Here is a 12850-nt window from a genome sequence, read left to right as displayed (position 1 = left end):
TATCGGTTGGCAATAGATTTAAAAGTGGAATCAATTAAATTCAGTTTGGGTAGATAATACCCAAATTATTCTTCAAAATATATTTTCTTATACCATACCAATACTTGTCTTTATCAGTCTATAACATTTGGCTAATCTGATGAGTAGAAGTTGTTTTTACTATTTTTCATTTAAACATGTAACCTTAGTTACTGATAAATATGAGGCTCTCTTCATATACTTATTAGCCATTTGCATTTTGTCTTTTGTGATTTACTCTTTTATAGCCTCTCTTTCTGTATTGAGTTGTTGGTCTTTTTCCTAATGATGTTTGGAGACTCCGAAGGGCCAAAGGGAAATGCTCCAGATCAGAATGGTTTACATAAAGCAATTGTGACTTCTTAATAGATGACATGTACACACACACACACACACACACTCTCTCTCTCTCTCTCTCTCTCGGCTTATTGTGCTGTCATCTTTTTTTTTTTTTAATTCAAGGTAGCTAACATATACTCTAGTTTCAGGAGTGGATTTTGGTGATTTATCAGTTGCATATGACACCCAGCGCCCATCACAGCAAGTGCCCTCCTTCATGCCCATCACCCATCTAGCCCATCCCACCCTCCCCCAGCAACCCTCAGTTTGGGAGTTCAGTTGTTGCTCGCACATGTCGAGGACCCATACGTAACTTGTTAAGGAGGCCGTAACAGTGCTCTGAGCACAGCATTGTTCTCCAGGGAGGGCCTCGCGTGTATTAGGCAAGAGCAGGGTGAGTATGCATGTGTGAGGTGCCACATGCTACCCAGTTTCAGGAACGGCCCAATTCAGAGGACAAGAGCGATGTTTGTAATTAATTGATTAACTGTAGTGTATTTTAGTCTTTGTAACTACAAAAAATTTCGGTGCATTGATGATTTCACAGTTCAGGAATTTTGCCATATGCTACAGTTGAGATAACCTTCCCTTCTTTATTTAAATCTTGAAGTTCTCTGTGTACCTCTGTGTCTCCCCTCCCTGTTCTCCATCCTGTATAGCAGAGACCAGATGTCGTGGTGGTTTGCAGGCAATAACACGCTGTTTCTAAAGGTGTTTTACGTCAACTCGTTTGAAAACTAAGTTTTATTGGACTGACTTTACTTTGCAAATGTATTAATTTTGGTAAACCCCATATCTGCAGACTATATAGCTCATCGAGAAATGGCTGGTCTGGTGCTTCATGCACAAGACAGATAAGCTGTCATTTGTTATGGAAGTTATTGACAAACACTCAACAGCAGTGTGTCTTGCAGTGCAAACTTGGTTCTGTCCCTGCATTCGAGGCTGTGTGTGTCCAGTATTAGACTGCAGCTCCGAACAGGGGCAGTTCCTGATAGGATGCCTTGTGCAGTGCCTGGCACATCGTAGGAGCTCAGCAAATGTTTGAGGGAATGTATTCAATTCTCATTCAACAAGGAAGGGCCGTAACTTAGGCACGCTAACGTGCTGGAGGACTGGATGTGGAAAAGACCTTGCAGAGCTGCTTAAATTGCTGGGAAGTAACTTTTTCCACACAGCTGAGGACATGTACTTTATACATCTTCCAGGCGGTACATGTAAACCTTTTTTTAAGCTCATTTTTAACTGGAAGTAAATGAAAGGTACACATTCAGGGCGAGGTAGTTCTCGTCCTGATAAAGTCATGTAGGTTTCTTCACACCTGCACAATATTCTTTTTTTTTTTTTAAGATTTTATTTATTTGACAGAGATCACAAGTAGGCAGAGAGGCAGTCAGAGAGAGAGAGAGAGAAGAGGAAGCAGACTCCCCGCTGAGCAGAGAGCCCGATGCGGGGCTCGATCCCAGGACCCTGAGATCATGACCTGAGCTAAAGGCAGAGGCTTTAACCCACTGATCTTTCCAATCATAAAACAGAAGGAAGAAGGGGATGGCATTCTTCCCCCAAACCCATCTACAGGAAGGAAAAATGCCACAGGTCTTCTGAGGCGCACCTGACTCTTCCCGTTTTTACAGGCATGTTCGCCACAGTTGCTGGTATATCTCAGCGGGCTCCTGTGCGCTGGTCAGAGAACGTGATCGGCGCAGCCATTTGCTTCCCATATGTCATAGCACTTGATGATGAATTCATCACGGTGCACAGCATGTTGGACCAGCAGCAGAAGCAGACCCTGCCCTTTAAGGAAGGCCACATTCTACAGGATTTTGAAGGTACTGCTTTGCACAGAAATCTCAATGAAATTAGGTTATCAATCCGTTTGTGATGTTCAGTAGATGTTAGTAAGGATCCATTCGGAGCTGGACCTCGGGCTAACTAACCTTCGAAGCTACACAGTTGCTGGTAATGCAGTCTCTGGGCTCCAGGGCCTCCAAGGGCAAAGGGGAGATAGACATTTGGGCAGAGAGCTGTAGCAGTGGAAGAACTTGATAGGCATGAAACAAGGCCAGTTGGGAGAGCAGAGGAGGAAGTGTTTCTTGGAAATATCAGGGAGGGCTTCCTGAAGGAGATGGTATTTTAGCCAAATCTGTAAGGATGAGTAGGAGTCAGCCAAGCAGATCTGGTGTGAAAGAACACCAGGTACAGGGAAAGGTGCCTGCAGATCTGCACATGAGGGAGCCCTGAGCTTTAGGTCATGCGACCAATTAAGGATGACTATAGCACGTCATGCTTGAGGGGGGCCAGCCTGAGATGAGGCTGCAGCAGACCAAGGCTGTGTGCACCAGTGAGCCAGGCAAGGGATTTCTTTCACTTTTCCTAAATTTTATTATGAACATTTTCAAACATACTGAAAAGCTGAAAGGAAAACAAAGTGAAGCACCATAGATCGTTCAGCTAGACTCAACACTTGGAAACATTTTGCCAGGCCGTTCAAAAGTAAGAAAAAGACATCATGACAGTTAATCTGAAATACTTCAACATGCATCTCTTAAGAATGAGAGCATTTTCCTATGTAACTGCAAAGCCCTTGCACCCCTTAGAAAATGAACTCTAATATCCTGGCCATGTTCAGATTTTCCCAGTTGTTCGAAGAAGATCTTTTATGATATTTTCCTCAAACTGGGAACGAATCTAGATTTATACGTTGCATTTGCCACTTAAGGATTTTAGCTCACCAAACATTGCCCTTCCTGTTCAGGACGCGACAGATATCACTTACTAAGACTTTCGGCCCCCACATTAAGCGTGTCACGCTTCAGTTGGGGGCCCCAGTACACACATCAGAAGGGCATGTCTCATAACAGTATCCTGGTGCCATGGACCAGTGGTAGAGGTGGGCACGGGGTCATGGGCACATAGAGGCTGCTGATGTAACCTCCCCTGCCCCCGGTGCAAACAAGGAGAGGCTTCCCAGGAAGAGGGACCCCCGTGTAGAGAAGGGACAGAATCTCCTCTGAGTATGAGAAAATGACTTCGCTTGTGATATAGGAGACACGTAATCTTAGCAAGAGAGCGAGTGGGAAGACTATAAGGAAGATGTCCAGGTAAGGAAAGATGAGGCCTTCCGTGACACCAGACAGTGGGGCTGGAGTGGAACGACAGCTTCCTAGGAGAGAAGAGTGGAGGATCTGGGAAGACTTGGCTGACCCCGAGTCATCCTTCAGACAGGAAGGAAACATCATCTCATTGCTTCCTGTACACAGGTGATAGTTTTCTTAAAACAGTGTCTGGAAGGGAGCAGAGCCCAAAGCTTCATAGCAGGAGTGTGCCTTCGATTAGAACTCCAGTTCTGTGGACTGTCTGCACAAGGTCTCACAAATCCCATGAGGGTGATGGCCACGGGTCTGTGACCTCACAGGGCTGTCCGGAAGTGATAAGTTCAGACCAAAACTTGGTTATTTGGATGGTAGGTGAATCTGAAATACCTCATGGTTCAGAGCGTAGTATTATAATCTTAGTTTCCTATAAGCTAACATGGAAAGAAAAGAATTCTTAAAAAATTTTATAAGAAGTATAGCATAATTCTCATAGATCACCATAATTGATCTCTACAACTTCTTTGGACCGTATGTTATGTATCTACTCAACTGATTTTATTTTATTTTATTAAGATTTTAGTTATTTGAGAGAGAGACAAAGCATGAGCAGAGGGAGAGGGAGAAGCAGACTCCCTGCTGAGGGCCGAGCCTACACAGGCTCAATCCCAGGACTCTGGGATCATGACCTAAGGTGAAGTCAGATTCTTAACCAACTGAGCCAACCAGGTGCCCCACTACTCAGCTGATTTTAAATTAATCAGCCCCCCCCTTTTTAAGATTTTATTTATTTGAGAGAGTGAGAGAGCATGAGAAGGGGGCGGGTCAGAGGGAGAAGCAGACTCCCCGCAGAGCCTGGAGCCCAGTGTGGGACTTGATCCGGGGACTCCAGGATCACGACCTGAGCTGAAGGCAGTTGCTTAACCAGCTGAGCCACCCAGGCGCCCAGCACTTTCAAATAAATGGCAGAAAAGCTTATTTTTTACTTTGGAAATGTGGTATAGCATCCACTCTTTTCCTGACAGTTAACAATATGGGAGGAAGGAAAGAAAAGCATTGCAATGTATAATTTCTTTAGGAATTTTGTGTTGGGAGAACTACAGTGAAATCAGCCATCAGATTGGATGACAAGCCTGTTTTGGGAGAGCAGTGTATATCTGTGCAAGATGTTCTTTCTCTTTCCAACACTGTTGAATTTTTCCCCAGGAAGAGTGATTGTCGCCACCAGTAAAGGAGTTTACATCTTGGTTCCATTACCCCTGGAAAAGCAAATACAGGATCTTCTAGCAAGTCATAGAGTGGAAGAGGCTTTGGTTTTAGCAAAAGGAGCCCGGAGGAACATTCCAAAAGAAAAATTTCAGGTTTGTAATTAAGTCGGTCCCAAGAACGCATGCCGCCAAGCCACCAGCTAGCGAACATTCGGATCTCACTAACATACGTTGGCCCTTTCTGTGCGCCACGACCTTGCAGATCAGTTTTGGCTCTGGTGTTTTGTTTTCACAGCTTGTCCACGTCACACAGGTACGAAGGCTGTTTGCAGAGCAGTCTGAGACAGCTGGACTGAGGTCTCACTGCCCACCGAGCCCAATAAACCTCTGGTTTGATTCCGGGGTCTCATATACACACCAAGTAGTATTTCCAATTGACTCTCTTCTTCAGTGGGCCTTCAGAGAAGGGTCAGGAGCATAGTTCTCCTAAACCAGCAGAGTAACCGTATCAGCACATCACAGTTCAATATTCAGAATTGGTAAATACAACAGAGATAGGATTACTTTAAAATATCAGGGAGAAGTAAAGACAAATTTTAGACCTTGGATCAAAAGAGATAAAGTCTACTTGACTTTCAAATAGGGAGATGGTAGAAACTCATTCATTCAGTAGTTTTTTTTTTTTTTTTAAGATTTTATTTATTTATTTGACAGAGAGAGACACAGAGAGAGGGGGAACACAAGCAAGGGGAGTGGGAGAGGAGGAAGCAGGCTTCCCACCGAGCAGGGAGTCTGATGTGAGCTTTGATCCCAGGACCCTGGGATCATGACCTGAGCTGAAGGCAGCCACTTAACCCCTGAGCCACCCAGGTGCCCACATGCAGTTTTTCTGAACAAAAAGACAATATGGTCTGATGAGGAGAGTAGGGGAATAGATAAAATGCCCTAAAATGGGGCTGGATATCTTTAATTTCTATGATTATATAAAAAAGAGTGGACTTTACAGATAATGCTTTAGAAGCCAATATTAGTAAGAAAAAATCCCAGCTGGTTCCTGTGGAATTATAAATATGTGAAACTACAATAAACCTCTTGTTCAAATTAGAAAAAAAAATTTTTTTTAAATTCTAAATTAGAATTTGTCTCCTGATTTAGAATTTGTATTTGTTGGGATGGAGTTGAATGTTAAAAGTTTATAGACTTCTAGTATCTATAGGAAAAGCTTTGTTATCCATACTGATAAATGGCCCAATACTGCAGGAATCTATCTACTTATTTCTGGAGGAGAAAACTTTTAATGCACTCGAGACAGCAACTTTAATGTAGTTGGGGTGATAAATAAAACTGATCCCTCTCTCTCTCTGCCTGCCTCTCTGCATGCTTGTGATCTCTGTTAAATAAATAAATAAAATCTTTAAAAAAACCCAACTGATCCAAGAATCACAAGTTATTTTTATGTCCAATGAAATCAGGTTCCCTAAAAATTGCTGCTTGATCGGTTGTTAGGTCAGTTCATGTTACACTATGTATTTGAAAGTAATGAGACATCCTGTGAGTGTGTGTATGCTGTACTGAATATTGAAACTGATCATGCAAAGTTCTGTGATGTAATCATGATCCCTTGACAGTTACCAATCAGTCTGATTTCCACACGACTCACTGATTGTTGTGGGATGAAGTAATGCCTTCTGACCTCAGTTGCTTTCTGCTGCCAAGTAAAAGAAGACCAGACATGTAATTTATGGTTAGGGGTATGAACGTGGGCATCTTTTTTTGTCATTTTTTCTTTTTTTGTCTAGTTGACACACGATGTTACGTTAATTTCAGGTGTACAGCTCAGGGATTCACTGACTCTATACATTATGCTATGCTCACTGCAAGTGAAGAGGGTGTCTTTTCTGCATTTAAAGGTTGATAGTGTTCCTTTTTGTTCTGGATTTTTTAAGATGAGACTTATCTATTTGCGTTCAGCAGGGGGCAGCAGAGGCAAAAAGAAGAGCTGTTCAGGGGCCTTGCTATGCTGAGCGTACTTCCCTCCGCAGCCTGTAGGTCAAAGCCAGGTGGGGTGGCCATGCCTTCCATAGGGTCTGAGGTCTGTCATTGCCCTTTTTGCTCTCTACCCCATAAGCCTCCTGTGGACATCTTGGATGTTTAGGTGGGCCACATGTTGGGGCACCCCCTCCTTGCACACACACATGCTTTAGGTGTGCAACGTTTTCTTACAGAAATCTCCAGTGTTCCTTGTCTGATCTTCGCCGCCTCCCCTCTCCTTTTGCTGGAGTAGCTATGTGCAGTCAGTATGGGATCTTATTAGTTGTCATCTTGCTCGGACATCATCTGAGTGTCATCTTGGTATCTTTTCCTTTCCTTCATGCTTTCTGCCTTCTCGCATTTGCTGCAAACTCCTATCTAAACCTGGAAATACACCCTCAGAATGATCTTGAATTCAGCCTTCATTCCCCGTGCCCATTGCTGTTGCTGTACAGACCCTTCTGTTTTGCCCAAGTTATTATTTTAACAACCTCTGTGTGTGTGTGTGTGTGTGTGTGTAGTCCATCCTCCATGCCACTGTGGGAATGTTCTTTCTGACTTATAGATGGACTCCTTTGCTTAGAGTACTGCGGCTTTCCAAGCCCTTCGTGGTCTGGCCCCGCCCACTTCCATGACCTACCTGACGCCTCAAAGGCTTGAGGGCAGCCCCTTAACAGCTGACAGCTCCTAAAAGAGCCAACATCAACTCCTGAGCCCTGCAAGGTGCCTGGGCTCTGCTGGGCCTTTCAAAACAGTTTTGTTTTGTTTTTTTTTTTAAAGATTTTGTTTATTTATATGACAGACAGAGATCACAAGTAGGTAGAGAGGCAGGCAGAGAGAAAGACAGAGGGAAGCAGGCTCCCTGCTGAGCAGAGAGCCCGATGCAGGGCTTGATCCCAGGACTCTGGGATCATGACCTGAGCTGAAGACAGAGGCTTTAACCCATTGAGCCACCCAGGTGCCCCTCAAAACAGTTTTAATTGTCAGAACGATTTAGAAGTAACCAGCACTACTATCTGAAGATGGGAAGGCAGGACAGCTGAGAGCTGGTTTCACGCATGGACACCTCTCTAGTTGCATGGGTGCCAGCCCTCAGAAGCAGCATGTGCCCCGCCCCTGACACTCCCCCTGCCCCCCATCCTCGCCCCTGCTCCCACCCTGTGCCTTGCCTCCAGTTAGCAGAAGGAGCCCTGGGCTTTCACACCCCTCTCTGCCCTCCCCTTTGCCTGATTCCTGATACATGCAGGTTTCAGTTACTGGGTGTGCTTCCGGACTGGACAGTGGTTTCCATACTCTGTTTACCCCTCTTATCTGAGTCCTCCCCGTCCCCCCAGGCAGAATCGATCCCTCCCCTGCTTTCTGCGGTTTGTGTGTCAACACTCAGCACAGGAGTTTGCACTTGGTTCAGGCCTTTCCTGCCCGAGTTCCTAGGTGGACTCTGTCCTCTTTGTCCCCAGGCACCCTAGTCCGGACTGGGCAGAAACTCACTGCTCTAAAAACAGAGCCCGGTATATAATGGATTGTGGAGCAGATGGTTTGTGTTAAAAAGCAGAACCAAGAGGGAAAAATAATATTGACAGCAAAGGAGAGAATTTTCCTGAATGTGTATGTGTTTTTGAGGATGAGACGTGACTCTTGTGATGATGAGGTGCATTATTTATTTTAGCCTTCGGGTGCTTCTAACCAAATGCTGGACCCCGGCTTAGAGGAACTCAAAAAGGAGAGGAAAAGGGACCACAGTCCAGCCTTGTCCCTCTCCTCCCGCCTTCATTTAAAGCAAGTATCTGCTTTGTGTTACTGACTCCTGAACTAGGGAGGACTTTATCAAGAAGTTTAATTCTGGGACTGGGATTAAGGACTAGTGCTTCCAGAGATCCCAGAGGGCCAGAGAGTTTAGATCTTTAATAAAGCTGGACTTTCTTTTTTTTCTTTATGTTAAGGTATAAGATGTCATAAAGAAAGCGGCAGTAAGGAGACCTCTTGCATTAACAAAGGCTTGTGTCAGGAAGCTCTCCTGATTTTTGTCATGTACTATGGAAAGTATTCATATTTAAGCTTGAACTCTGGTATCTGTGGGGTACTTTTTCTATTTCACCTAAAACTATTTGAGTATGTATCTTTAAAAGGCAAGATTCCCCTTTTAAATGTAACCACAGTGCCATCTACAGAACTCCCCAAAGTCATCAGAGAGTCCTTCAAAGAACAGAGTCCCATCAGTGTTCACATGTCCCAGGTGTCCTGCGAATGCTGCATCTTGCCATTCTCCTTGTCCCCCACAGAAGTCCCAGGCACAAGCATGTGCCCGAGCCGCTCGGAAGCAACCTCTGTGCAGACCTGCCACCCTGTCTTTGATTTATGTAGTTAGGGTCCTTTGTTTCGTTTGACTTTTGCTTTCTAGGGATCGCTCTCTGGAATTTAATTTTGTTTTCTGATTATGTAAAATATTTACGGAGCTCGAAGGAATCTCTCCTCCCTTCACCTCTCTTGCCCCCCACCCCGTCCCTCTCTGTTCCTTCTTCCCTGTCCCCGGGTCTTTTTTTGGTGTGAAACTTGTGATTTGTGTTCTAATGGTTACCCTAGTCCTTTGGTTTTCTCTTCGTCTTGCGGGAGGGTGGAGAGAGCTCCTGTTTTCTGTTGTTTACCCCCTTTGAGCAGCACTTTGGAATTAGCTGGTGAGCTCTTGTTGCCTTCCCCTCTTCTTCCCCAGCATCTGTATGAAAGTCACATCCCTTTATCCCCACCATGTCCGTGAGCACATTTTCCTTCTGTGTCATCTCCCCATGGCCCCCTGGTTTGGATGGTCACGTTGTCTCTGCTGTCGCATGCATACAGCCATCTTCTGTCTCCCTTATATTTGTCCATCTTTGTTCAGGGCAGATGCATATGGAACACTCGGGCACATTTTATGCTGCCGACTCTCCGGGCCTCTGGTTTTCCGCAGCTATCGATCCTCCTGCAGATGTCCCAGCAGGGCATATGGGAGCACTGTCCCTGCACGTTGACAGCAGTTCCTCCACAGCCTTTATACTTGGGGGCCCATGTGGCTGGCTGTAAAGTCTTTGGCTCATGTTATCTTTCAGTGAGAAACTTAAGTAATTTCCACCATTATGTTTTGCCATCAAGAGCTGACCAGTATTGGGTGACAATCTCAATTCCTTGCCCTTATAGCGACTTGGTTTTTTGCCTTGAATGCCCAAAGGAGTTTTTCCTTGTCTTTCAAGCTCAGTCTCTCCTTGTCACCTGGCAAAGTAGAGCCGGTGAAGACCCTTTCCCCGGCAGTCAGGCTTTCCAGTGATAGTGGTTTGGGAACTCTGGCTTTCGTGGCCTCACAGCCCCTTTTCCTCTGTCCACTTCCCCCCCCATTTTATAACATCATCTGGTTCCTGTAGTTGGTGGTGGGTCCCCAGTGGCTTGTGCTTTTGGGTTTGTGGACATGCCCAGTTACTTTGTGCTATTACAAATGTTGGCAGTGGGGTTTTGGTTTTGTTATCCCTGATTGAACTCTGGTATCTGTGGGGTACTTTTACTTGTGGCAAAACACACAGTAACATAAAATTTACCATCCTCACCTTTTGTAAGTCTACAGTTCAGTGTCGTTGAGCATGTTCCCACTGTTGGTCACCCATCACCACCACGCACCTCCAGAATGTCTTCCCATCTTGCAGAACTGAAACTCTGTCCTCATTAAGCAGTAGCTCCCCATCCCTCTCCTCGTGGCAATGCCATGCTTTCTGTGTCAATGATTTTGACTGTTTCAGATACCTCATGTAAGTGGAATCATGCAGGATTTGTCCTTTTGTTCCACGGCTTGCTTTACTTAGTATGATGTAATCAAGCCTCTTCCATAGTTATATGTCCGAATATCCTTCCTCTTTAAGGCTGAGTAGTATATTCCATTGTACACAAGTACTGCATTTTGTTTTTCCGTTCATCCACTAAAGGACACTTGGGTTGTTTCTACCCTTTGTCTATTGTGAACTGCTCTGAACTAATTGTTCTGTTTTATGAGAAGGCTACAAGAGTAAAAAGACTGCCCTGCCACAGTCTTCCCAGATACCATGGTTCTGAAGCATTTTAAAGTAATACTTAAAGCTTTAGTAAACTTACACACATATACTCACAAACACATTCTACTTGGTGAAACCTACTCTAAATCAATTAAAAACATAAGTAACAAAAAACTACTTGCACTTTAAAGCACAGAAGGTATTCTGATTTCTCTAAAACGTCAGGCCTTCCTTCGAAAAAATTTTTAAATAAAGAATGGCCTCATAGAAAAATGAATATGAACAGATATTTCATAGAAAGTAAAATCACCTGCCTTATGAATGTATGAAAAGATATTTTGTCTTATGCATACAGAGATGTGCAAACTAAAAGTTCATGAGTTTATTTTCCATTCAGATTGTTAAAATCAGAGGGCTTAGGGATACTCTGTTGAGGGAGTGGGGAAATGGACACTTGCAGAAGTCACTTCTACTAATGTAAATTGCCTGCAGGAGGACGAACTGATAATCTCTCTCCAAGTTACACAGTACAGTTCTCCTAAGGGGTATTCTACGGGTCTAAGCACAAAAATGCCAAATAACCAATGGAGAAGACTCTACATGATCAAATTGGTTGTTTAAGAAGAAACCCAACAACCCAGATGCTGCTGAGAGAGGAGTGGTTAAATGCGCTGTGGTCGAAGAAGTAGCAGGCTGAGACTACATCAGGTAGCAGGAGATCAGCTAGATAGCTTATCTAAAGATTGCAAACACCTACAAATCCAACAGGAGATTGAAAAGAAGAAGAACAGCAATTCTAGAAACAGAAAATCAACCACTTTCTGAAAGGTAGGACTCGTGGAGAAGTAAATCCAAAGCGATGGGAAGATAGACTGTGGGGGGAGGGGCCAGCTCCTGGCAAGCGGCAGAGCAACGGAGCACAAAATCAGGACTTTTAAAAACCTGTTCCGCTGAGGGACATCGCTCCAGAGGCTAAACCGCAGTGAAGCTCACGCGGGGTCAGCGTGGCCTCAGGTCCCGCAGGGTCACAGAAGGATCGGGGGTGTCTGAGTGTCACCGAGCTCACAGGTATTAGAAGGGGGAAGCCGGCTACAGAGACAGAGCCGAGGAATGAGCTCTCAGCTCGGGGTTACCTTGAACCAGTCGCAGGCTTGGTGAGCTCGGAGCATGGCCAGAGGCCAGGGAGACAGGAGTAATTGGGCGCTATTTTCTGAGGGCACTGAGGAGTGGGGCCCCGAGCTCTCAGCTCCTCCGGGCCGTAGACTGGGAGGCCGCCATTTTCATTCCCATTCTCCGGAACTCTCTGGAAAGCGCTCAAGGGAACAAAAGCTCTGGAAAGCAAACCTAAGCGGATTACTCATCCCGGCCCCAGGTAAGGGCAGCGCAATTCCGCCTGGGGCAAAGACACTTGAGAATCACTACAACAGGTACCTCCCCCAGAAGATCAACAAGAAATCCAGCCAGAACCAAGATCACCTACCAAGGAGTGCAGGTTCAATACCAAGGAGAGCAGCGGAATCTAGAGGAGGAGAAAGCAAAGCACAGAACTCATGGCTTTCTCCCCATGATTCCTTAGTCTTGCAGTTTTTTACTTTTTTTTTTTTTTTAAAGATTTTATTTATTTATTTGACAGAGAGATCACAAGTAGACGGAGAGGCAGGCAGAGAGAGAGAGATAGAGGGAAGCAGACTCCCTGCCGAGCAGAGTCCGACACGGGACTCAATCCTAGGAGCCTGAGATCATGACCTGAGCCGAAGGCAGCAGCTTAACCCACTGAGCCACCCAGGCGCCCAGCAGTTTTTTACTTTTTTAACCATTTCTTTTTTTAACATTTTTAAACTAGTTCATCTAAGATATATATATTTTTTTCTTTTTTATATTTTTTCTTTATTTGTTTTCTTTTTTTAATTGTTTCTTTCTTTTCTTTTTTTTTTCCTGAACCTCTTTTTATCCCTCCCCCCCCCCCCATGATTTGGGATCTCTTCTGATTTGTTTAAAGCGTATTTTCCTGGGGTCTTTGCCACCCTTTTAGTATTTTACTTGCTCCTTCATATACTCTTATCTGGACAAAATGACAAGGCAGAAAAATTCACAACAAAAAAAAAGAACAAGAGGCAGTACCGAAGGCTAGGGACCTAATCAATACAGACATTGG

The 12850-nt window shown here is 44.7% G+C and overlaps 1 protein-coding gene across 1 annotated transcript in view; it reads left to right on the top strand.

Moving 5' to 3' along the window:
- Positions 1-12850, top strand: part of TGFBRAP1 (transforming growth factor beta receptor associated protein 1) — a 74190-nt gene that overhangs the window by 34536 nt on the left and 26804 nt on the right. Inside the window, exons 3-4 of the mRNA XM_082743794.1 lie at positions 1992-2186; positions 4656-4810. Coding sequence (XP_082599920.1) covers positions 1992-2186; positions 4656-4810 — 350 coding nt within the window. The remainder of the gene's footprint in view (positions 1-1991; positions 2187-4655; positions 4811-12850) is intronic.

The sequence above is a fragment of the Mustela nivalis genome (assembly GCF_964662115.1).
Source record: "Mustela nivalis genome assembly, chromosome: 8".
Taxonomy (NCBI): Eukaryota; Metazoa; Chordata; class Mammalia; order Carnivora; family Mustelidae; genus Mustela; species Mustela nivalis.
Note: the sequence above shows the minus strand (reverse complement) of the source record. Positions and strands in the feature narration are given on the sequence as shown.